Raw genomic sequence first — 25507 nt, forward strand, 5'->3', positions numbered from 1 at the left:
CGCTCTCCCCCCTGCGTGGGGCCCCGCGTGGGTCAGATCCCTCCGTGCGAGCCCTTCCCCTCACTCTGAAACCAGAACCGCCTGGTTCCCGCCCCAGGCCGCCCAGGCGGCCTCAAAGCCACCCAACATCTCCCTCTGGTGAAAAGACGGCCTTCAGCGGAGACCGTTGGGATCTTCACCGGCAGAAAGCCCGGGTCCTGGAGCTCCCGAATAGCAAGGACGATGCTGTTATTTACTGATGGAACGATTTCTTCAGCCCTTACTAAGTTTCCTTTTCTGACTCTTTTCTCAGAAAGAACAAGGCACCTTGCCGTCCGGCACGAGAGGCCGATGGCCGCCGCGGATGTCCCGAGGACGGCGGTGTCTCCGGCCCTTCGCACATTCACCTCCGTGTATTTCCCGGGCTCATGTGATAGAGCTCCAGGGGTAAAGGCCCAGCCCCTCGTCCCCCAGCCTCGCATCCGCCTCGGGAGAATCCGCTCGCGTCCCCGAACGTGGCGGGAAGAGAGACGCCCGATCACGGGCCAACAGGTTGTGCTGCGACTGATGAGCGGTCGCCGCGGCTGCTTAGAGGGATCCGTGATAAAAGAAATCAAAGCCCCCGAACATTTCACTCTGATAAAAAGGCTCCATTCGATAGGAAAAACAGCTCCCTCCCCATAATGCCTCGGTTCTCGGAAAAGCGTCAGTTTTCTGTGTGCCAAACCTAGAGGAATTTTATGAAATGTGGTTTTCAAATGTGCTCCGAGATAAATTTCCCTTCATGAAACAGACGGCCCGGCGTCAGACTGAGAACCGACGCCTGCCCCTCCAAGGTCCGGCTCCACGCCCAGGTTCGTTTTTCAGTGAAAACGCACACCCACTGTATTAGCCACGAGAGGCTCTGGCTCGGATCAATACTGCGACGCTGGGGGATCCTACCAAGACAAAGACGGAGCGAGCGCCCCAGTCTTCCTCCGAGGGAAAGAGACATCAGGCTCCCTTTCTCCTCCGCCTTCGAGAGCGCCGACCAAGCAGATCAAACAGACCCTCACTTACTCATCTCAGATCCCAAAGCCAGCTACACGTCCAGCTAACCAAGCGACAAGGCCAGACGCTGGCTGGGGGGAGCAGCCCATGGACTGTTTCCGTGACTCCCCATGGAGTCAGACCCTGGCTTGCTCCATGAAGCCCTTACCTCTCTCTAGGGGCTTCCTCAGCTCCACCGCCAAAGGTGAAGCAGGGAGGAGGGAGCAGGGAGGAGGGAGCAGGGAGGAGGAAGGCAGGGAGGAGGAAGGCAGGGAGGAGGGAGCAGGGAGGAGGGAGCAGGGAGGAGGGAGCAGGGAGGAGGGAGCAGGGAGGAGGGAGCAGGGAGGAGGGAGCAGGGAGGAGCATCCCACCGATGGGGACCAGTTTTGACCTCTCAGCATCTCTGACGCTGGGTAACAGGCCTAAGAGTTGGCCACGGTTCAGCGTCAGGCCAGGGAGGGAGAGGAGGCGGCCATTTAGGAGCATGAGGGAAGTGGAGGGACTGTCCAGGTAATGGAGGAGAGGCCCCACCCCGGGAACAGTTACAGGAGGAGCTCGGCAGGAACTGGCTGCGATCTGCAGAGGCGAAGGCAGCGGGTGCGGCCGGGAGAGCAAGGACTGAAGAGAGATCGGGTAATTGCACACGATTTCCATCTGACTAAGCTCAGTCGGCAGCTGAAATCTGATTAAGGCTCACTTAGTTTTAATCCCTTCTCATACACCCAGAACTGTGGATGCCGTGGGCCAGACCAAGCCGCCGGAGCTGGGGTGGGCTGACGATGGGTTCTCCCGGACCGGCCCCACCGCAGCATGGCAGGGACCCCCGTCAGCCATCACCCTCCCGCTGGGTCCTCAGAAGGCCCGGAAGGAAGGGCCGGAGGGAGCCTCGCCCTGGACGAGGGATGGACTCCGGACCCCGTGCTGAGGCAGGTAATCCAGGGACCGACAGGGGGACAAGAGCAGGCCCGGCCAACAGCACGGTCACGGGCCACGGGCGCTGACCCGAGGGAAACCGGCTCCCGGACACGGGCTCAGCCTCTACTGTGCGGACGGACAACCATGGCGACGGGGACTGAGGGAGCGGGCTCTCTCACACACATAGTCACACGGACACTCTCACTCACACACACACTCACACACACTCACATACACACACACGGTCACACACACACACTGTCTCACACACACACATTCAATGCAACCCCAAAGCGGCTCCCAGAAAGCCGAGGGCTCTCGGCCCTTTCATGGCAGGACCCCCCCCCCTCGGAGGCGCCCCTTCCCCCTTGCCTTGTTGAAATCTTCCGACGTGGCTCTCATCTCCTTCCAGGTCTTGTTCAGCAGCTGGATGCAGATGCAAAAGAATTCCTCGAAGGAGCGGTCGTGGGTGAAGAACATGGGGTGGAAGTCATTGCAGGTCTCGCTGGCTGCGGAGAGAGGGAGGAGCGGTCAGAGCGGGCAGGGATGGGGGACGGCACAGCCTCGGGGACGGCCGGGGGCTCTGGCCCAAGCGGCCGCAGATTGTGGGGCGGGACACCGTGCCCGCGCTCCGTCACCCACCAGCAGAGCGCCCGGCGAGCCGGAGGGAGCCGCTTCCCGCCTGCCAGGGCCGTCCAGGAGGATACCAGGCCCAGAACCAGCGGGAACAACTCATGGCTGAAGACGGCCTCGACCTTCCTGGGCTCCGGCCCAACAGGCCGCTGGGCGCGGGCGCTTCTGCTCCCCCTCTCCCCCCGCTGCCAGTTGACTCTTGAGGCTAATTTAAGCTCAGCCAAAGACCGGCTGCGGCTGCCAACTTCCTCCTAAGCTGACAGGCACCCAAAGCCTTGAGATTTACGGCAGCCACGGTCAGTCTGTGGGCCTCCAGCCCCTGAAAAGCTGCACCCTCCCCTCACATCCCCATCTGCCTTTTTTTTTTTTTTAAATAATCCTGCAGCTTTATTCTCTTAGAAACAGCCACAGCCCCTTCCTGGGCAGACCCCTCCCTCCATCATCCCCAGCTCCCCCATTTTGGCTAAATGACTGGTTTTCCCCTTTTGTATAATTAATTATACTTTCGCAAATGGCCTCCTTAATTATTTCTCTCCCATCTTCCTCCTTTTTCTGTCCTTGAGTTGGCAGTTGGGGGAGGGGTGGGGAAGGGGAGCACGTTCTCATCAGCATCTGATGTCATTAACCAGTCCTCCTCCACACCCACTTACAGTCCTGGGGTCCAGCACGTGCTCCCTCCTCCCTCCTGCCGAGCGCATCCCAGGCCCGCCCATGCGAACTCGCTCCCTTCCTCGGGCGCCCCACTCTCCCGGCGCGCCTCCCGGGGACCCCGGGCCCCGTTAACCGGGCTGCTGCCTCCTGCCCCCGCCCCGGCCCAGGTCTCTGCTGCCCTCGTCCCCCTCCAAGCAGCTGCCAAGGCCTCGGACGCCGTCCGCCCGCCTCCCCGCTGAGGTCCCTGCTTCTGGATGTCGCTCCCCACGGTCCCTTCCCCGGCCCCTACGCCCACTCCCTCTATCGCGTTCCCACCCAAGTCCACAAGGACAGGACGCTGGGCCCCAGGTCTGCCGATGAGGGAGCGGAGAGATGGAGTTTCTGGGGGGCGGGACATCTTGCCACAGCCCCTCAACATGGGCACTGACTAAGGGCTTGTCAGGCCACGGCTGCGCTATTGCTTCTTCGGCACAGAATTCCCCCCCGCCAGGGGCTCAGCTTGGCCGGCCCGGCCCAAACACGCCGGGAGGGCTGCAGGGGGAGGCTGGTACCCGGGCAGGAACCCGGCCTCTGGGCCCCTAAATGACCAGCGCTCCTCAGCCCAACAATCCCACTTCGGGGTTCCACGACCGGAACTTCCAAGTGACCAAAGGGTTGGGAGAATAAGCCTAAGATTGCTGTGGGGTCGGTTAAAACCGAGATTTCCCCCGCCTTCCGCCCCAAAGGATGTCAGGCTGCAAGAGTCCTGGAAGCACCAGAATGGAGGAGGAGGGAGATGCAGGGGCCTGGAGAACCCCTGGATGACAGGACCCAGGAGAGGAGGCAGGAGGAGAGCCCAGGGGAGGACTCATGGGGAGGGAGAGCCCAGGAGAGGACTCATGGGGGGGGGAGCCCAGGAGAGGACTCATGGGGGGGGGAGCCCAGGAGAAGACTCATGGGGGGAGAGAGCCCAGGAGAGGACTCATGGGGGGAGAGAGCCCAGGAGAGGACTCATGGGGGGAGAGAGCCCAGGGGAGGACTCATGGGGAGGAGCCCAGGAGAGGACCCCTCAGGGGAGGAGAACACAATCCCAGATGGAATCCAGGAGCTGGTCAAGGCTGCCCTGGATGGCCCACTGGGCCATCAGAACACTCAGTCAAAGGGGAAGAAGGGACAAGGGACCAAGGTCCATAAGAGCGGTTCCCAAGCTGGAGAATCAGCACCAAATATTCCTGGGTGAACACTACACAAGGTAGTGTAGAAGGACCTCATCTAACCCAACAATTTCATTTTACAAATAGGGAAACTGAGGTCCAGAGAGGGTAAGGGACCATACAAGTGGCCCCACTGGGTGTTCGGACCCCCAAACGAAGGCTCTTTGGTCAGACCAAAGGCCCCCACGGCCGCCTCACCCCACTTTGCCACCTGGGAAGGCTGGTTGGGCTGCCGTGGTCCCAGGGCTGAAGCCCAAGTCTGGACTTCCTGCATCTAAGAAGTGGGGGGCTCGCTCCAGTGGTTTAGGTCGTTCCAGCTCCAGCCTTTGGGGCCTCCAAAAGTGGGGGTGGCCAAGCCTGACCCAGCATTTCTAGGAGAAGCGAGTAAAATGATGCCCACAAAAGGGGCTCAGCCGGGAGGCCCCAGACAAACGGCAGCTTTGATGATGAAGGAGGAGGAAGAAGAGCTCTAATAATCCAACTGTCAGGCTCCCCCCGGCTTCTAATCCCGCTTGTCACATCTCGGGAATCAGACAGACGGGGCTGCTGATCTCAGGCAGCCAGAGGCCATGGGGAGGGGGCCCCTCAGAGCTGCCGCCCGGCAGCCCCGGGGGCTCCCGCGGGAGCCAGGGCACAAGGCGGGCGGGCCGACGTTGCTGTGGGCACGGGGCCGTCAGACACGCTTCCGTAAACACCAAATTTATAGGACCCCAGGAGAAGCCCTTAAAATCCTATTAGCATCCGAGGGCCTGGTATTAATTACAAGATTACAGCCTCTTTTCCTGCTTCAGCAGAACACAGTAAGGAACCGGCTCTTCTGTGGGAGGGCTGCTGGAAAGGGAGGCTGGCTCAGGATTTAATGTGCCTAGGCCGGGGTAGGAGGCCAGGGCGAGAAATAGCAGAAGGACGAGTCGGCGGGGAACAGGAAAAGTAAGGTACCCCAATCTCAAGCCCCATTCACAAGAACCCCAACTCTTCGGGCAGGGACCAGAAAGGCTGGAAACCTGGCTTCTCCCCCCTTTTCTCCCTCTTATTTTCTTTCTCTTTCCCTTCTTTTTTTAACATCCTTTTAAAATTTTGAGTTCCGACTCTTGCCCCCATCCAATGAGCAGGCAAGCAAGAATATCAATTATACGTGTGAAATCACAGGGAACATGTCCACAGGAGCCACGCTGCTCAACAAGCAAAGCAAGAGAAGGAGGCTGCCCTCGGCGCCCGGGCCCTCGGCGCTCTCTGGGGTGGGTTTTCATCCCGAGCCCTTGGGAACAATCTCATGTCATTGTGCGGATCAGACACGGTGTGGTCGTTGTCGCTCTGGCCGTGAGGATCCCCCGGTTCTCCTCCCATTATATCATCAGTTCACAGAGGTCTTGTCTGGGTTTTCCTCCGCCAGCACACCAGTGTTCCATCAGAACCACGTGGGCCCAGTCCCCAACTGATGGGCACCTTTGAGCCCCAATTTTTTTTGCCGTCACAAAAGAGTTGCTATAAATATTTCCATATGAACAGGTCCTGAATAATCCCATTTTCGTCTCTTTGGGATACAGAGCTGGTTCAAAGATTCTCTGGGTTGGATCGATTCACTACCGTCAACAATTCATTAATGTTCCTGTTTCCCCTCATTCCCTCCAGTCCCCGTCCTTTCTGATAAATGTGAGTACCTCAGCATTGTTTTCATTTGCCTTGCTCTAATCAATAGTGATTTAGAACATTTTTTTCACATGATTATAGATAGCTTTGATTTCTTCTGCCTCTTGTATCTTTTGCTCATTTATTAATTAAGAAATGGCTCTTTTTAAAAAAATAAATTTGACATTTCCCTATGTATTTGAAAAATGTGGCCTTTATCAGAGAAACTTGCTGTAAAAGTTTTTTGGTTATCACTTTCTCATCTATGGCACTCTGAGCAAAATGTAATTTCTTTTTTTAATTTTTTTTTTGGCAAAATGTAATTTCCATGATTATCTCTTTTAATAAGGTCTATTTCTGCTTTTGCTTTGTGTGAGATCGTGATTGTTCCTCTTGCCTTTTTACTTCAGCCGAAGCATAATAGATTCTGCTCCAGCCCTGTTTTTTAATTCTGTGTGTATCTTTGTATTTCGAGTGTTGTCTTTTGTATACAACATATTGTTGGATTCTGGTGTCTGATGCATTCTACTATCTGCTTCCATTTTATGGCTGAGCTCATCTCAGTCACATTCACTTGTTATGGTTATTAACTTGTATTTCCTTCCATTCTCTCTCTCTTTACCTTCTGCAAAAAGCTGTTTGCTTCTGGCCACTGCCTCTGGTAATCTGCCTCCCATTTTATAACCCGCCCCCCATCTATTATCCCCTTCCCTCTTATTTCCCTATTGGGTAACATAAATGTCCATCCCCAGATCAATGTGTATATATAATCTTCTCTCTTTGAACTAGTTCCATTGAGAGGGAGACTCAAGTACTGCTGCCATTCTCCTCCATTTTCTCCTCCATTGTAAAAGCTCTTCCTTGCCTGCCTCTTTTATGTGAGAACAATTTCCCCTTCTATCTCTTCCCCCCCTGCTCCTAGGACATCCCTCTTTCACACACACATTATCCCAACATAACTGACTCTATGTACACTCCTTTTAACTTCCCTAATCATGATAACGTTCTCAGGAGTTACGTGTATCATCTTTCATGTAAAAATACAAATTTGACTTTATTGAGTCCTGTATGACTATTCTTACATGTTTACATTTGGACGCTTCTCCTGAGTCTTGAAGGTCAAATTTTCTATCCAGAAAATCTGATCATTTCATCAGGAATGCTTGGAAATCCTCTATTTCATTAAATGCCCTTCTTTTTCTTTATTATTATTATAGTTTTTTATTGACAAACCATATGCACTGGAAATTTCTCAACATTGACCGTCGCAAACACTTCTGTTCCAACTTTTCCCCTCCTTCCCTCCCCCCTCTCCTAGAAGGCAGGCAGTCTCATACATGTTAAAGTATATGTTAAATAAAATATATGTGTACCTATTTATACAGTTCTCTTGTTGCACAAGAAGAATCAGATTTAGAAAGGTAAAAATAATCTGATGCCCTTGTTTTTCTACCGAAGGATTATATCCTTTTTGCCGAGTAGGTTATTCTTAGTGATAATCCTAGTTCCTTTGCTTTCTGAAACATTTTATTTCAAGCCCTCCACTTTTTTTTTTAATGTGGAAGCTGTTAAATCTTATGGTCCTGACTGATGCTACATGATTTGAACTGTTTCTTTCTGTCTCTGAAATATTTTCTCTTTGACTAGAAATTCTAGAATCCGGCTGTTATTCCTAGGGTTTTCATTTTGGGATCTCCTGCAGGAGGTGATCATTGGGTTCTTTCAATTCTTATTTTATCCCCTGGATAGAAGATATCAGGGCAGTTTTCCTTGATAATTTCTTGAAAGATGACATCTAGACTTTTTTTGATCATGGCTCTCAGATATCCCAATAATTCTTAATTTATCTCCCTTGATCTATTTTACCAATGAGATTTTATATTTTCTATTATTTTTTCATTCTTCTGACTGTTTTATTGCTTCTTAAAGTCTCATGGAATCATTAGCTTCTACCTGCCCAATTCTCTTTTTAAGGAATTATGTTCTCTAGTAAGCTTTTGTACCTTCTTTACCATTTGACCTATTCTACTTCTAAAATAATTTGTTTCTTCAGTGATTTTTTCTGTCTTTTTTTAAATCATTAACTCAATTCTGTTTTTTAAGGCATTATTTTCTTAAGTAATTTTTGTGTTTCTTTTACTAAGCTGTTAATTCTCTTTTCATAATTCTCATTTCTTTTCCCATTTCTTCCTCTATTGCTCTTATCTCTTTCTTTAACCCTTCTATGAATTCCTGCTGGCCATAAGCCCAATTAGCATTTTTCTTTGAGGATTTACTGACAGCTCTTTTCACATTGTCTTTTTCTAAGTTTGTTTTGGGTCTTCCCTGTGCCAACATAATAGATTTTTTGTTGTTGCTATTTGCTTATTTTCCCAACCTATTTCTTTACTTTGAACTTTTTGTTAAAGCTGGGGTCTGCTCACCGGGGTGAGGAGGCACTGTCTCAAGCTTCAGGCTTTCTGTTGTTGCTGCTGTGATTTTTTGGTGGTCCCAAGGGTGTGTGATCATAGGAGAGTTGGGGTCACTGCTCTTCTGGTCACTTGTCTTTACTCAGGAAGGACCCCAGAACTGTGGCCAGATCCCTTGCTTTCTTATACTCCAAGGAGCCAGCACTTCTCTTGGCACTGGAACTGATACAAGTGCTCCTAATCCCTTGTGACTGACTCCCCACCTCCCCCCCTCGCTGCCCCTCTCCACCCGGTACTAAGACTCAGAACTGCTCGTGTACAAGAAATTGTCAATCAATGCAAGCTGCACCCATTGCCAGCAAAGGGGGTCTTGGAATTTCTCGCTGACCATTTGTGTGACCCCTTTATTGTCTCTGTGCTGAGCAAAGCCCCACCTTGGTGCTCCCGCTCGGGCCCTATGCCCACCCTGGGGCCCACAGATCTCCTCTGCACACTCCTAACTTGTCTTGGACCAGAAATAGTCCCTTTGCCTATTTGATGGCTCTGCATTTGAGGAGTTATTTTAAAGCCGTTTGGAGAGGACTATCGGGAGAGTTCAGTTGGAACCCGGCCTGTGCTCTGTCATCTTGGCTCTGAAGCCTGTGTCTTCAAGCCAGTTTTGAAGGTCCCTTTGAATCCTTTTATGTTTTACTCAACAGCAAATCCCTGGAGGAGAGTTCCTAGCCTTCCTTCCTTCCTCCTCTGTCTAGATGAGAGAAAGAAGCTGACTCAAGTCCCTTATTAGAAGCTTACACCCCTAGCCCTTTCCTGACCATTAAAGACTGAGAAATTATCCCTAAAATTAGTTACGTATCAGGGAAAGCAATTTTATACCATTGAAAGATCCGCAACAACAACAATAACTCATATTTATACAATGCTTTAAGGTTTGCAAAGTATATTATCTCATTTGATCCCTATAAAAACCCTGTGAGGCAGATGCTCTTATTTTCAAATGTATTTACGGATGAGGAAACTGAGGTTTGCCAAAGATCACAAAACTAGGAGGCCTCTGAGGCTGGATTTGAAATCGGTTCTTCACTGCAGGTTCAGCCCTCGGTCCACCACTGTTCCCCCCTTCCCCGTCTCTATCACCGCTTTTCTCACGATCGTCCTGACCCCGGTTGTGGCTCTGCCTCTGAGCCCTTGAGAAGGCGAGCTCTGCTCCCCCTGAGGTGCTGTTCTGGGCTTTGAGCCTGCAGAGATAAAAGGTGTTTTCTGCCTTCTAGGCTGACCTGTCCCCTCCTCCTAGGCCAGGCTGCCAGACGCCAGCCCGGGCTCCCTGGGACTCTCCAGGCCCCGTTCCCCACTACAGTGACTCATTGCTCTCTCCAGCTGTCTCCTGCCTACTGCACACATGGCCGGGTTATCTTTGGTCTGTTTTTGCTGGACGCACAAGCAGTTAGATTGCTTCCCTCCTGGAAGAGCCCAAAGGCGATAATTTTTTTAAAGCATTAGCAGTGAATCATTAACAATTACTTTTTTATGAATCAGTAAATTTCAAGAGAAATGAGGCTACCCACAATTCCCGGAAAAGACATTGAAAAATGAACCATAAGAGAAAGATAAATGAAGATAACCCCAAGATCCATCTAATGGATATAGAAAAGATGAGAATGGATGATGTTGGAGGAGCTGTGGGGAGACAGGGAAGAGGGTCAGCACTGGGAGGGCTGATTGAAACAGCTTGGAAAACACTGGGAATTCTAAGGGAGAAAGCACGGAATTGTTCATACCCTTTGACTCAGGCCTCTCTCACTCCCCACCGAGTGGATACCTGCAGGGGTTGTTGGGAACAAGGAGAAAAGAAAGCCCAGATGTACAATGATATTCATGACCTGTGTTCACAAAAGAGATGGAAACAAAGCGTGTGGGGAGCAACTGGATGAACTCTGCTGTACGAATGTGAAAGAGCATTAATGGCCTGGCACAGAGGAGGAGAAGGAGGAGAAGGAGGAGGGGTAGAGGAAGAGGAGGAAGAGGTGGAGGAGGAGGAGGAAATTCTGAGAACATGGAGGCAAGTGAGGAAGGGAGGAGAAAGCAGAGACAAAGGGCTAAGACACAGTGGCTGCAACAAGCTACCTAAAACCAGCGCTGAGTTGCAACGAAATCTAGGCACATACACTGGGGATGAGGGAAACGCGGTCCCAGGGCAAAAGCACATCCTTCTTGTAGCAATCAACAAAAAGTTTTGAGGGGAATGTACAGCGTGTGCTTGGGTGTTGTTGGGAAATGTCTATTGAGTCAGAGAAAAATATTGTGTTTTTAAAAGCACTTACGTTTCACTGATTTTGTTACTGTTGTTCAATGATATGTGTGTATCCATTTCTTAAACAGAAAAATATGTATCTCCGAAGTTCAGTTTCTTTTTTTTCTTTTTTTTTTAACACTATTTTCATTATATTTTCCCTAGATTAAGAGAAAACAATAGTTCAAAAGTAATTTGACTATATATTTTTAACCTAACTTTTCCAACTTAGGTTCAGGTCTGTCTCTCCCATTCAGTTAATAAGGGTCCTATTCAAGCTTCTGCCTTGTTATTTATCATACATAGATTTTTTTAAAAAAAATTATTTACAATAAAAGTGTTTTGTAAAATGTGCACAGAAACCCATTTAAGAAGTTCCATGCTAGAGGCAGGTAGGTGGTGCAGTGGCTAGAGCACCAGCCCTGAAGTCAGAAGGACCTGAGTTCAAATCTGATGTCTCAGAGACTTAACACTCCCTCACTGTGTGACCCTGGGTGAGTTACTTAACCCCCATTGCCTCAGCAAAAAAAATATTCCATGCTTTGTCCACAGAAATATGATAACTCAGGAAAATCTCAGAGTAAAAAAGGCAGCCATGAGGTCTCTGACACATCTTCTAACAGTCAAGACCCTCCCCCATCCAGATAGAATCACATTGCTGGGGAGGATCTTCAAAGCCAAGATGGCTTTCTAAAATTCAGATGGCCACAGACAGTCATGAAGAGAGAACTAGTGGTTCCCTAAGAGCTCTAGCCAAGAATGATTTTACTGTATCATCTTTTAAAGTTGCCAACTGAAGAAATCCGATCCAATGGTCCATTTAGAAATAAAGAATTCAAGTGACAAGACAATGAACTGATTTGAATGATCAAAATTTTAAATGTACGCACGAGACTGTGTTCCATTTCCCCATTCCAGTTTGGTGAGTGAGAGAAAGGGTGGTGGGAGTACCAAAAAATATGAATCACAGTTATAACAATAGGAAAAACATTGGACTTCCCTTCTCTTTTGTGCTCTGAAGCTCCACGCTCAAAGAATTGCAGTTACTAGAGCTGTAGTGAGTCTCCCAGATGGAAAGACTCCCAGGACGGTCTCTGTGACAGACTGTCTGGGGAAGGAGGGCAAGCCTAGCTGAGAAGTGCAAGCAGTGGCTTTACTAGAGTGTCATTGGGTCCCTCGATGATGAAGTGTCTGGCGGCGGTGATTGATCGAAGAAAACTACAAACAGCCCTCGGTCCACGGAGACTCCCCCAGCCTCCCCGGTGATGATGGCAGAATGGCGGGGAGGATGTGAGCCAGCGGCAAAGACCATCGATTTTAGTCCAGCTATTGGCGATGGCTTAGTCATCGGGATTCTAAGCATAACCTCTGACACTAGAAACAGACACGTCGATACTGGCATTTTCTGTAACCTTGGCAATAATTCCTGAGTATATTAAAGTCGGAGAATCTGAGGGCTGCATGGGACTTCAGCAGTCATCCAGCTCCACCCACACTCAAGAGATCTCACTAGAAAACACCAGACGAATGATTTTCCAGTCTCAGTTTGAGAGCCTCCAGGGAGGGGGATCAAGCACCTCTGCAGGCAGCCCAGTCTTCTCGAGGAAGCCTCTAAATGGCTCTTTACATCAAGCCCAAATGTTCCTCTTTAGATTTCAGTCACCATGTCTATTTTTACTATAAAGGGTCAGATGGGCCAAGTGTAATCTCTTTTCCAGGGAACAGTCCTTTAGAATAATCCAAGGCAGTCTTCTTCCCTCGCTCCTATTCCTGTATTTTATCTAAGTCATTTCTCCTTCAGGCTAGAAATACACTGTCCCTATACAGCCCCCAAATGAGACCCTCCTCATCCTCATCCTCAGCCATTCTCTGATTGTGACATAGCAGCATTTCCCCTAAAAGGAACTGATCGCAGAACTCCAGATGTGGTCTAAGTAGGCAGAGTGCCAGCTCCAGGGGCTCATCTCATGGAATTGTCAAGTTACTGGACACTGGTTAAGGGATGCCCTTGGGCAATGGAGGATCAGAAAAGGCAAGCCTAAGGGATCCCAGCTGGGCAGTCCGAAGGCTACCCTGGCCCTCAGAAAAACCCGAGGATGAAATGAATGTCCAAGGGGATGCTCTATGGTAGTTACAGGAGGAGAAGAAAAGAACTGTGTGGGAAGAGATGTGACCGGCTTGCAAGCTGCACCCTCAGAGAGAGTTCCCCTCACGGCAAAACCAACACCCACTTCCCCCTCAGTAGAGGAGGCTTCTGAAGGGGGAGGCCCCCATGAATGGTTGGTCTGGGGAGAAGGCAGCTACCATCAGTACAAGCTCTTGGGCTGTGCCGGGATGCTGCCTCCCAGAGGCAGTAGCTCCAGGCCTGTGACTCTACTACTCCATGGCAAACAAGAAAGAGCTTTTTGTCAAGTTTGGATCGCATCACAGTCTTTTAAAATGGAATTTCCTAGGGATGTAACCGAGAGCAAAGTGTTAACGCTCGATTTTCCCTGCAAGTACATACTCAAACGTTCTGGCCCTGGAATCATAGACATGTGACTCCTCAAGGGTCCGTCCCCTCATCCTGCCAAGAAGGAAGCTAAATGCCGACGTCCCGGGGTCGTGCAACTTCATACAATTACTTAGAGGCGAGATGGGACGGAACTCCATTTGGAAAGCTAAAACATTAATTTATTATAGATTATACACCAATGTTTGGCTCTTATGCAAAATTAATGGACTTTTAAATGGACTGGAGTATCTGTAAATAAAGACATAGGAAATGCAAACACTGAAGAAAATTTCCCTCCCTTCTCGGGTTTAAAATTGATGTGGATTTTTTCAAGAGGAAAATCAATTAAATAACAAGTATTTATGAAGCATCTACTATGATGCTAAGTGATACAGTGGACAGAGCTCCGGCTTCAGATACTTATTAGATGTAGGATGTTGAGCAAGTCACTGCTTGCCTCAGTTTCCTCATCTGTAAAATGGAATGGAGAAGGAAGTGCCAAGAAAAACCCAAATGGCATCACAGAAAGCCACACATGACTAAAAACACAACTGAACTGAACTAAATGTGTGTGGGGCTAGGGATACAAGTACGAGGAATGGAAAATCCTGATTTACTAGTCGATGTCTACCGTCACCAATTCATGGAGCTACCTGGCATGGGGTTCAAAGCAAGGCTTTTTCTAACAAGATTTCATTGAGCTTACACAGTGAGGGGTCTTATTAATGGATTTCTACAAAGAATTAATTCTACTCTTTAAGGGCCTAAATCCATTTTCTCTTTCTGTTCAGGCAAACCACGTTCATCACGATTGGCCAAAGAGGCCTTCGTTAAGCTCCCAGATGATAAGCCTGGATACTGATATTTTCACTCAATTACCAAAAGCTAGCATTTCTCCACCTGCGCGAGTTCACTGAGTACAAAACTGCCCCATAAAATAGCAATTAGTCCAAGACCTGTTGCTTATTCCAATAAACATAATGAGGAGAAGAATAAAGTGATAAGAAAGCTTGGGAGGATGAGCACGGGCCAGGGAGGACAATAATAACAACAGCAGGAAGAACGGACAGCGGCCCTGCCCTAGCTCTAGGAGACGGACAAATGCTTTGCACTCCTTCTCCCACGTGGGCCTTTATTAGTGGGCGGGGCCAATCACAAGGCGGCCAGTTTTGCCATGAGCCCAAATACCCATGACACCCATGAAACCAGCAAACATGGAGGTTGAGAGTTGGGCCAAGTGCCCAACATGACGCACTTCTCAGCACTTTAGGCAAGCGTGCCTTTCCTCATTTCAATTTTTAAAATGTTACTAATGATATTAATTAACTAGTTAATATTAATAATAATGAAAAGGAAGAAAGTCTAGGAGTCTGGGGTGGGGACTGGCCTTGAATCGGGACACTGAAGACCCAATCCCAGTTGGCACTCGCCATCTTTCCTAGGGTTCTATTATTTGACCTTTGAGCACGGTGGTTAGCACCTTGGAGTGGAAATGGACAGCACTGTCCTTGGGGATGGCAAAACAGGAGAGAAAGATAGTCACAGTAGAATGTCTCTCTTCAATCCAGATCCAGCCTGGCAGGAGAGGGGGATGCCAAGGAAAGGCACCAGAAATCCCACCGGGAGGCCTGGGAGGCTCCAGAGAGGAGATGAACGTTCGGGATGCTGGGGAAGGTCCGGCCATTGAGCTGCCAGAGGAGGACTCAAGCGTGTCATTGACAAGGAATTGGATTATTCCCTTCCCACAGCGGAGGCCACATCAAAAAAGCACAAAGAAAATGTGATTTTCTTTTGTAAAACTGTTAAACCAAACCCCAGTACCAGAGTCTCTGTATTGGGATACATGTGAAAGCAATGATTGAAATATCAAAAGCCTGACATGCTTGCTGATTATTCTACCGAACCGAACTTGGCTAAGAGGTTTTCCCCCAAAGTCCAACTCCTAATTCACAAAAACAAGCACTGAGACCTTGACCTTGGATCTCCTTTGACCTTGACCGCGGCTCTCCTTGGGATGCGGAAGTCAATGCCGACAATTGCCGATCAATTGACTGATAAGCCTGGAAGCCTTCCTAGGACTGCTGGGAAAGGGAAAAGCCCACCCATTCGTGTCTGAGAAAACCTCCTCATGCTCCGGGTTCTGTTTGAACAGATGCTGCTTAACTACAGGTAATTGCCTGTGGCATAAATCATCGATATTGGATGTAAGTGTCTGTGCCGCATATCACCTATATCTTGTTAGAGCAGGAGTTTCAGAACAATGAGAATATGTTTAATCTCAGGCGCTCCTGTCCCTTGTTAGCAGGGCCAATCAGGAGACAGCATTTCCTTGGCTCTCACTGCTTTTCTCTATAGAAGAACGCCTTGAGAAATTAAGTCCCCCCCAAATTAAGTCAGAGATCTCTTTGTCTCTCTGGGTCTGTCCATCTCCCTCTCTCTGGGAAACCTGATGTTACGAGCCAAAGCGCTTTTGGGAACGTGGGTTCCCTGCTCAGGGAGCAGCACTCAGGAGCATCACTGGAGAGACGCCATGAAGAGCAGGGAGGACATTGTTAAATGGACGTGGGTTTAATGGAAGAGGCAGGAGTGGGGGGGGGCGATCCAGGAGGGATAAGGGGCAGGGTAGGAAAGGTCTCAGTCACAAGGGCTGTTGGAAGAAGAGAAGCAAGGCTAGAGCAGAGCCGATGGGCTGGGAGATCGAGGAGGGTGGTTGGGGCCAGAGACCAAAGGGAGTGTTAGCGGGAGGAAGGAAGCAGGAGCAATGGCAGCAGGTCCTAAGGAGAGAGACAGTCGGAGCTGGAGGCCACAGATCTTGTGGAGAGTGGAGGGAGAAATCACAGCAACAGAAGGAGGAGGAGCGTGTAAGGGGGTGTCAGCCTTTCTGTATTAAAATCCGGGGTCCCAGATGACAGAACCTGGCCGCTGGCTCTCCAAACACCAACAGCTGCTCCGGCAGGCTGCCGGGGAGAGCGGGGGCTGGGCCTCCAAGCTGACAACTCTATGGATAAAGAAGCCCTGGGCCTGTGAGAAGCCGGCTCTGGACCTGGGCCCCAGGACGGTGGCAGATGAAGCCCGGCCAGCCCAAGCCCTCGGCGCTCAGTGGTGCTGGAGGGGAAGGCCCTCTTTGTCCCAAGTGGGAGATTCATCCAGAGACTTTGGGCCTTTCCCCAAACCCCAACTTTGCTCCACAAAAGCAAAATCGCCAGAGGCATTTGCGGACCTCGCTGCACTTGTTTCTCTGGCTCTGGGGCATCCCCTTTGCTGCTCCCCAACACGAGGGGCCCTTGGGGACGAGGAGGTGGGCGGCTCCCAAGTCAGTAGGAAAAAATGCCGCCCGTTTCTTGGCCCTTGGTGGGCCGTCTCTAATGGTCGGTGCTCCAAAAACACACAAACAAAATAAAATAAAATAACCAGTGCTCCGGGTGCTGTGCATGAAACCCGGGCACCAGGATCAGGGCCATCACTTGGTATTGCCGTAAGTCTGATTAATCTGGTCCTTGCCCGAAAGTTATGTCAGGATGTATCTGGGCTCTTAGTGGGCTCTTAGTGCGCTCTTTTGGTCAACAATCTTTCGGATGGGAGAGAGGAGAGTGATTGAACTCTGGCCATTACCAGGTGGTAACTAATAGCCAGAAGATCAGAGAAGAGCTGGAGACCAGAAGCCCGAGTCCGTCCTCCTCCCCTTTTACAGATAAATAAACTGAGGACTAGTGAGACAGAACAAGACTTGGTGGATAGAGCTCTGAAATCAAAGGTAGGAGGATCTGGATTGAAATCCTGCCCCAGAAACTTGTTGGCCAAGTGATCCCGGGCACGTCACTTAATCGCTGTCTGCCTCAGTTTCCACAACTCTAAACACGAGGATAACAGCACTGACCTTGGAGGGTTGTTGCGAGGATCAAGTGAGATCCTAAGCACTTTGGAAAGGCTGGAAAGGCTCCATAATGCCAGCTGTTAGGGGGGAGGGAGGCTCTTTCCGTCAGCATCCACACTCCTGGGAAGTCTCCTTTATATTGCTGACATTATTCTCGGACCACTGCAGCCCAGGCTTTGCCCCCGGGCTGTCCTCTGCATTCGGGGCCCTGCCTCCGAGCATCCCTGGCTTCCTCCCAGCATCCCTGGCTTCCTCCACAGCTCAGGCTGTCCTCTGCAGGACGTCCTGCCCGGGGCCCCAAGCCGGGGAGCTCCCCCTCCCAGAAACGCAACCCTCCCAGCCTTTGGATGTCCACGGAGTCATCTCCTGGGAAGGTGGGGGTGCCGAGGAGAAAGCCTCTTTCCCCCCCAAATTATCCTATCTCAGGGGTTTGGCAAAGGCTGCTCCACCACAAGGGGGTCTGCTATTGGACGTCTGGACTCTGGACCGGTCGGTGTTCTATCCAAGCCCTGTGGGAAGTGGCCAACACTTCCCCCAACACGAGACACTTCCTGGAAGGCACCATCTGTTTGAATTAAATCCAGTTTTGCTCCTTTGAGTGACTGGTGGGTCTGCCTCAGTTTCCACAACTCTAAACACGAAGATAACAGCACTGACCTCGGAGGGTTGTTGCGAGGATCAAGTGAGATCCTAAGCACTTTGGAAAGGCTGGACCTTGGCCAAGTCAAGTTTGTGTCTTTGGTTCTGTGACTCAGTGCGGCGCTCTCATCTGACAACGGGAACCCTGGAGAGAGGATCCTCTCGCTTACATTACTGGGGGGGAGGGTTAGGGCCTCTTGCATAGGAATGCCGGGTCCTTGACCGGGGGGGGTTCTCTTGGGGGCAGAGGGACCTTTTATCTCTGGGGCTCTATGTCTGATAGTTAAGAGTCTAATAAATGCCCGATGAGCGATTAAAGACGTGTTGTTAATGAGTTCACCATTTTATTCTCTTTAGCCAACGCCATTTTCCTCCCTATTGGAATTGTTTCTCTCTTCGTTTCCCTTCAGAAAATTACCATTGCAAGTTCCCATCCCCTTTGGAACTGACTCCATCGCTAAAAGCCATTGGCCATGGATCCCAACCTTTCCTGAGGCTGCCACTCTCTGCCTCCAGGGGGCTTCCTTGTGGCCAGCTCCAGGCTCTGGCCACAGCCGGTGGGGCTTGAGCTCCCTCCCTTGAACTTTGCCCCCTTGGACATCCTGTAGCTTCTCTCTAAGGAACGGAGGTTGGTGGCTGGACGCAAACATTGTTCTCTTCTCGCGACACTTTGTGACTGATACCAAATGTCAGCTGAACGCCAGAATTACTACGGCTCACTTCCTGGACGTCTCCCGATCCATGGGCTCTGCCAGCAATTGCATAATATTCACTGATGCTCTAAAAACTACTCAATTCGATTTATCATCGGGTGATCGCCTCATAATCTGGGGCTAGACGGGCCTTCAGAGCCATCCAGTTTGAGCTTCTCACTTTACAGATGAGGAGATTGAGGCAAGAAGAGGTTGAGTGATGGCACCAAGAGCGCCCGGCCCCTTGGAGCAGAGCCCCTTCCCTCTCTCCCTTTGCTCTGCCACCATTCCTGCAGAAGGAGGAGGAGTGCTCCCAGGAGCACTCACGACGTCCTCCATGGAGGCAGCTGTGTGTATCTGAAAGGTATTCCTTGGCTGGTGAGTTCCTGAGGAAGGAAGGAGGAGGGCCCGGAGACAAGCCCATGGCTGCCAAAGAGACTCACACCATGTCCGTGGGATAAAGAAAGCCATCCCAGCCCAAGCTGACTCAAAGGAGAACGTTCTCCTCCAGAAGCCCGCGGTGTCTGTGTTCTGGGCCAGGATGCTGGGGGCAAGGCGGAGATGCGAATTAACCCGCCATGTTCCTTCAGCACCAGCCAGGATTGGCGGCCCCAGCCCGGGACAGTGGGGTTAACTTGGTTACAGCTGGACTGGTCTGGGGCTCCTTTATTCAGATCCTGTTCCAATATGCTCCAGTAGTTCCCTTCTGCACTTTCCTATCCCGCTCCTGCTGCCAAACCACCTCGTCGGGACTTTATTCACCCTTTGGTGTCTGACAGGACGGAAGGGCCTTCGGTTGTTCTATCCCAGGGGCCGGCCCTCCCCTGTAACAGTGTGGCTGGCTAACCCCCAGCTGCCCGGGTAAGAGGAGAAGGGGAGAGAAAAGGTGGACGCTCAGTGGGACGTGAGGGGACCTGGATGGCCGAGTGCCCCCGCCCCGGGCACCGCTCCCTGACCGGAAGGGAAAACTCAGCAGAAACGCGCAGGCGCTCGCCCGTGAACCCGGACGTTCCCAGCCGAGGGGAACCGAGACTGCCGGGGAGCGCCGCTGCCCACAAACAGAAACGTGCAGGGAAAAGGGGATGCGGCCTTTCCCTCCACACGCTGCCTTCTGCTGCTGACGAGGCGGTCGCTTCTGAAGTCACTGTGTCCGGCCGGAACAAGTAAACAAGAAACAGACTTTCCCTCCAGAGCCGCTGGGTTCCCCAGGAAGGCAAGGCGAGGGATGGGGGTTCCCGAGGGCGCCCCCCGGTGGAGCACAGGACGCGGCAGCTAGTAAGACCTGTGCTCTTTGGGATGGGGGACCCCCTTCTCCCCCCTCCTCTCTGACATGTGGAGCCGTCCCCTCCGAGGTCCGTCTGGGATATAAATCACTGCCGGTCCCGCCTTCGGAGTCAGACATTAGACGGGGATGCTGGGACAGCAGAGAGATTAATGGGCGCCGGGAGCAGAGCAGGAATGATGGAACACGTCCGACCTGGGCCCCTCTTGGGGGGGTGGGTGTGCGGGGGCAGGGGGCCTCCCCCCCAGGAGGGACGCCAGTGTCTGTGGCTGCAGCTGGGGACGGCTCTGAGGCCGCGGAGAAACAGCTCGCTTATCATCATCGGCATGGTGGGGAGCACGGCGGACCCCAGGCTTTCCCTTTTCCTCCCTGTGCCTCGTAGGGACAGAGCCTGGAGGCAACAGGGAAGGGCAGAGTGCGCGGGAGCAGGGGGGCCGGCGGGTGCAGGACGGACGGGCGGGGGCGTGGGCATTAACAACCGCAGTGCCCGATCTGAAGCCACGCGGGCAACAAGCCGGTGGCAGCGGCCGCGTCTCCGACGGGGGCGGAAAGGCCTCGGCCAAAGTGGCCGACCCCGAAGCGAGCGGAAGAGCCCGGCCTGGGGAGACCCGGGGGCAGCGTCTGGACCCGCAAGGGTTTCTGCGTTCTCCCCCTTGGCGCTTTGGCAGACCAGGGCTCGACAGGCAGCAAGAAGCCCACCCTCGGGGCTCTGGAGGCCCTTGGGTCTTAGACAGCATGTTTGCTTGGGCCCTTGGGTCTTGGACAGCATGTTTGCTTGGGCCCTTGGGTCTTGGACAGTGGGCTCGCTTGGGCCCTTGGGTCTTGGACAGCATGTTTACTTGGGCCCTTGGGTCTTGGACAGTGGGCTCGCTTGGGCCCTTGGGTCTTGGACAGCATGTTTGCTTGGGCCCTTGGGTCTTGGACAGTGGGCTCGCTTGGGCCCTTGGGTCTTGGACAGCATGTTTGCTTGGGCCCTTGGGTCTTGGACAGTGGGCTCGCTTGGGCCCTTGGGTCTTGGAAGCATGTTTGCTTGGGCGCTTGGGTCCCTCTGGCAGTGTGTTTGATCTGAGATATTTGGGGTAATAGAATGGAATAGAAGGGAGCAGGCTGGGCCTTCCTGGGGTCCGCCTGCCTCAGTTTCCTCATCCGCCAGGGCTGCAGGGAGGAGGGTTGTCTGAGCGCTAGAGGAGCAGCGTTTGGCCCTCTCTGAGTAGAACCCCCCGTCACCATCACTGACCTCATGAATAAAAGACGCAAAGCCCCCCAGCGGGATGAACACGGCCCCGGCGCAGAGAAGTCACACGGCAGGTCCCTTGCCTTGCAGGCAGGGAGAAAGTTGGACCCGGGTTCGAGAGTAACCGACTGGGACATCTGGGCCCCTCAGACCTCCGGCCAACTCTCCGAGGTTACAAGTTGGGAGCCACATCAGCGGCCGTTCCTTTTCCTGGGGGAGACCCAGGCCCAGACCACACCCACAGACTGGCAAGTATCCCCCTCCCCTGGCAGTCAGAGCCCCGTCCTCCCCCATTCAGGGACATAAAACTGCCATTGTCCTTGGAGAACAATGACCGCCTTCAGCACGGAGGCAGATGCTCTGCCGGGTTTGCAGAGAAAACCAAGGATGTGCCTGAAATGCAGATGTGGGACATCCTCCGGGGCTCAGCTGTGGGCCGCTGGCGGGCTGTGCGGGGGAGGAGCCCACCCGGGAAGCAAAGAGGGGGGCGGGCGCTCTCCTGGAGCCCGGAAAGCTGGGGATGACAAGAGCACCTTCTGGGCCGTCCCACTCCATGGCCCGGGATCCAGCCTCGACGCTGCTCTCCCTCGTGTGTAATGTCCCCGAGCTGGAAACCGATTTCAACAAGCCCGAGCGGCGGCTGAGCCCGAGATGGAATCTTGGGGACCGAGGGAGAGCCTCGCGTTTGGTTTCAGAAAATCTACTGCAGGAGGAGAGGGCGGGGGAGGAAGGAAGCCGGCTCCGTGGGAGTTTATGTGAAAAGAACCTGGGGGTTTTAGCTGATCAGAAGCTTTATATAAGCAAGCAGCAGGCGAGGTCCTGGGGACACGAGGCAGAGCAGAAAAGGTGGCCCGGACTCTGTTCGCAAAGGGCCCGGTTTCCCCTCAAAGCGGGCACCGAGCCGTGTGTGTTTTATTTATATACACGTATATTTATACACGTATACTTATGTTTACACACATGTCCATACACACATACATGTAGGTCATATGTACAGGTGGGACATGGTGAGCAACAATTGTGAAGAACAAAGCTTTCTACATTTCCACAGGAAGGCAGAGATTGCTTATGATGTGGAAGCCGTCCTGAGTCAGCGGTTTGTGCACAGTCAGACCATCGATCCACTGGAGGGAGATCGAAGCCGATAATAAACAAGAGGGAAACTAGTAACGGGGGGAAAAGCGGCGGCATATAAATGAGTTAGCCAGGAATGGCTCCGACCAGATACAAATGAGCGTTAGCCAGGGATTGCTCCGACAAGGTGCCCAAATTCAAAATGGGGAAGGGTCCACAGAAAAGACCCACATCAACAATCCTGATGTCGTTCAGAAACCGAAGGCCGTGAAAAATCACTGCCCCATTTGCTGGCCCCAGGGACGGCTGCCAAAGGGATACTGGGTCAGAATGCAGGCTCATCGATACAGATCTTACAAAGAAGGCTAACGTAGGGGTGTGAGCACTTAGTTCCTAAAGCAGAGAATCCAGAGGATAAAAACTAGCTGAAAGAAAATTTGGCGAGGTGACCGGCGAGGCGAATAATCGCAGGGGCAGTCAAGGATGCAAGAGGACCACGGACACAGAGAGAACGGAAGATGTTTGCCAACATTAATACAATCTTTTCTTCATCCATCACGACCGTGGAATCATGAACTTGGCCCCTGGTATCAAATTTCCCAAAAGGAAACAAGTAGAAATGATCCCCAAAAGTACCAGGATGATGGGGAGAGCAATTGGCTCAAATCCATTTGTGCTGGGGCTAGTACCATAGCTAGGGTACGGGGGGAATGATTTATATGGGGCCCACGGGAGGGGAAGGCAGGAACGGTGTGAGGAAAGCCTCGGACCTCACTGATTAAAAAGAGTTGGTCAAGAAAATGTCAGCAGCTACCAAGCAATGAATGCCTAGTTTAGGGTGTGACCGCTAACCTGACCTGCTAGATTTTGAAAGGACCCTTCTTCCCCAAATCATGAGGGCAAATCTTGAAACTTGAATAAGATATTAAATAGTTCCTCACAGCATAAGAGGGGACGTGTCCCTTCAGAATTTGGGCCGATCTACAGAAAAGTCAAAGCAAAAGGACAGCTAATGGCCACAGACAGAAGCTGATCTGCCGATGGCTCATTTGTGTTATAGACTTTGGCTAATGTAACTGAAATGATTCAATGATCCCAAAGCCTGGCAGATTCATCCCTCCCCCCAATCTCTATTAAGTGCTGCTGGCTTCTCTGGGCTGGGTACCAAGGCAAAAAAGAAAAACCATCCCTTGCCCTCAAAGACCTTATAGTCAATTGAAACAGGGGATCAGGAAAATCAAGAGCAATCCAAGGAATCACAGGCTGAAAAATCAGGTCAGAACATAGAGATTGCAGTTTTCCCAGGCCTTTTCAAAGCCCTATAATGGAGGGTTAAAACCAAAGAAAAGCTTATTCCTTGCTGGGAAACATCCTTAATTTCTCTCTATTCCCATCAACATTCACTTAAATTCTTCCTCTTGCACCATCTGGTCCTTATTCAGTTTTAATTGGCTGCCAGGAAAAAGTCCTCCCTGGAGGCTCTGGAACCTCAGTTGTGAGCATTTATTAAATGGACTTCAAGGACTCCCTGATTTGGCAAAGTCCTCAGAACTCCCCTCCTCCCCCAGCTAAACCTGAGGATGATGAGGGTGATTCCCGACATGTGGCAGGGCAGCCTTTGCCCAGAGACTTCAGCAAATTCCAAGTTTTGGAATATCCTTCCCACATGGCGGCTATCGCTTCTAGTTCTGCCCTCCGGGACCCAGCGGAACGAGGTTAATGCCTCTTTCAGTATCTGAAGATAGCTATCATGTCCTCCCTTATCCAGTAAATCAATCAAAAGCATTTATTAAGCACACACTATGTGCCAGAACACTGGGACCACACACCTAACAGAGAGGCAGTTCTGTGAGAGGAGCTTTTGCCCAAAATGCTTGTGGGAATTCCCTGGTGTTTGCTAGCATTCATCGACCTGGCTTTAGAATTCAGTATTTTAGATTTTAGGGAATCCTCTAGAAAGTCTCTTAGAAAATAGAAAGGAAAGAAAAACCTTATTATTTGTCATGTGGGATAGCTCTGAGGATGGCTAAGGAGAAGGAGGGCTACATAGGGTACCATGGTGACCTATAAAAAAGAAAAAAATCAATACAAGATTATTCTTTAAAAAGAATAAAAATTATAATTAAACAAAAGCAAAACCATCCCCCAACCCAAGGAAGCTCACAACCTAGTGAAGGGAGACAGCATAGAAGTAACCCTCTGTATTATAGTTAAATGGTGGGCAATCTCCAAAGGACTATAAAGGGGATCAAGGAGGGCTTCTTGGAAAAAGTACATTTTAGTTGGGACTTGAGGGAAGCCAGAAGGCAGAGATAAGGAGGAAAAGAATTCCCTCTTCCTGGGGGAAAAAGCTTTCCACATAGTCAACCATATTTAAGGAAATATGAATATATACAATATGTATGCAACCTTGTGTCCTTTGCTCCATGTCTCTTTGTGCTGAGAAGCAGTACCCAGAAATTTCTATGAGACCCAGAAATTTTACAGGAGGACAATTATTTTACTGAGGGCTCTGTCTGATTCCGGTGCCTTGTCTGGGGGATTCTGCAGCTTACTCCTGGAGAAGCTGCTCTATTTAGATTACTGATCTCTTGTTCTGTCACCATGATTATTTTCTATTTCTGGGAATATCCATTCACTTCTCTTTTCCATCAAGCTCTCACACTTGTTAGCACACAACTACCCAAAGAGCATTTTCTCGCTGCCTCTCCTTTCTCCGGGCTCCCTTCTCTTTCATTCCCTTTTTCTTTGCTGCTTCCATCAGGACTTCCTCTCTTCCATGCCACTCGCCACTCTGCCGTGCTTTGTCAGAATCTCCGGAGCTTCCTCCGCTGGGCTCAGTCCTTCTGTTCCCTTCTCTTAGGAGGCCTGTTTGGTTGGGTTTGGGGTTTTTCCTTCTGATCTCATTTTTTCCTTTCATTCTGTGAATGTCTGTGTCCAGCTGATCCCGCTCCCTGCACTTTATTGTACTTTGTGAGAAGCATCTTTGGCTGCTCTCGGGCCCTCTTCCCCACCATCCTGCTCCAGGTCCCAGTTAGTTTTTTTGGAGTCATCCTTTGGGGGATTTTCGTTTTCTGGTGAGATCCCTACAGCCCGGCTGCTGTTATTTTTGAGGGGGAACGATCCAAGGCAGCCTCTATGGTGATCTCTCCACCGCATATTGTATTTAAGCATCTTGACAGCAGGACCTGCATCCTCAGATATACAGCATGTGCCTAATAAATGCTTCTTAGCCCGAATCTACCTTAAATATTTTGGTGGCTCTTAGGAATTCTCTCTCACCAAATGCACACCAACAATGGCCATTTCTGCTCCCCAGGGGTTTAATTTCCCAGAACATTTTATGACCCTCACCACGAAGATGAAACTTGAACAAGAACACGAATAAAAATCTGGCCGAAGGGAGAGAGAAAACAGCCTACTTAGCACCCCAAATAAAGAGCCAGCTCCGGGCCAGGAAGCTCTGATCCCTGCCCCATTGGAAATGAAAGTTA

General features: G+C 51.0%; 1 protein-coding gene across 1 annotated transcript in view; it reads right to left on the minus strand.

Moving 5' to 3' along the window:
* Nucleotides 1-25507, minus strand: part of ELMO1 (engulfment and cell motility 1) — a 201958-nt gene that overhangs the window by 80442 nt on the left and 96009 nt on the right. The window contains exon 15 of the mRNA XM_051978426.1: nt 2296-2432. Coding sequence (XP_051834386.1) covers nt 2296-2432 — 137 coding nt within the window. The remainder of the gene's footprint in view (nt 1-2295; nt 2433-25507) is intronic.

This window comes from Antechinus flavipes, chromosome 1 (genome assembly GCF_016432865.1).
Source record: "Antechinus flavipes isolate AdamAnt ecotype Samford, QLD, Australia chromosome 1, AdamAnt_v2, whole genome shotgun sequence".
Lineage (NCBI taxonomy): Eukaryota > Metazoa > Chordata > Mammalia > Dasyuromorphia > Dasyuridae > Antechinus > Antechinus flavipes.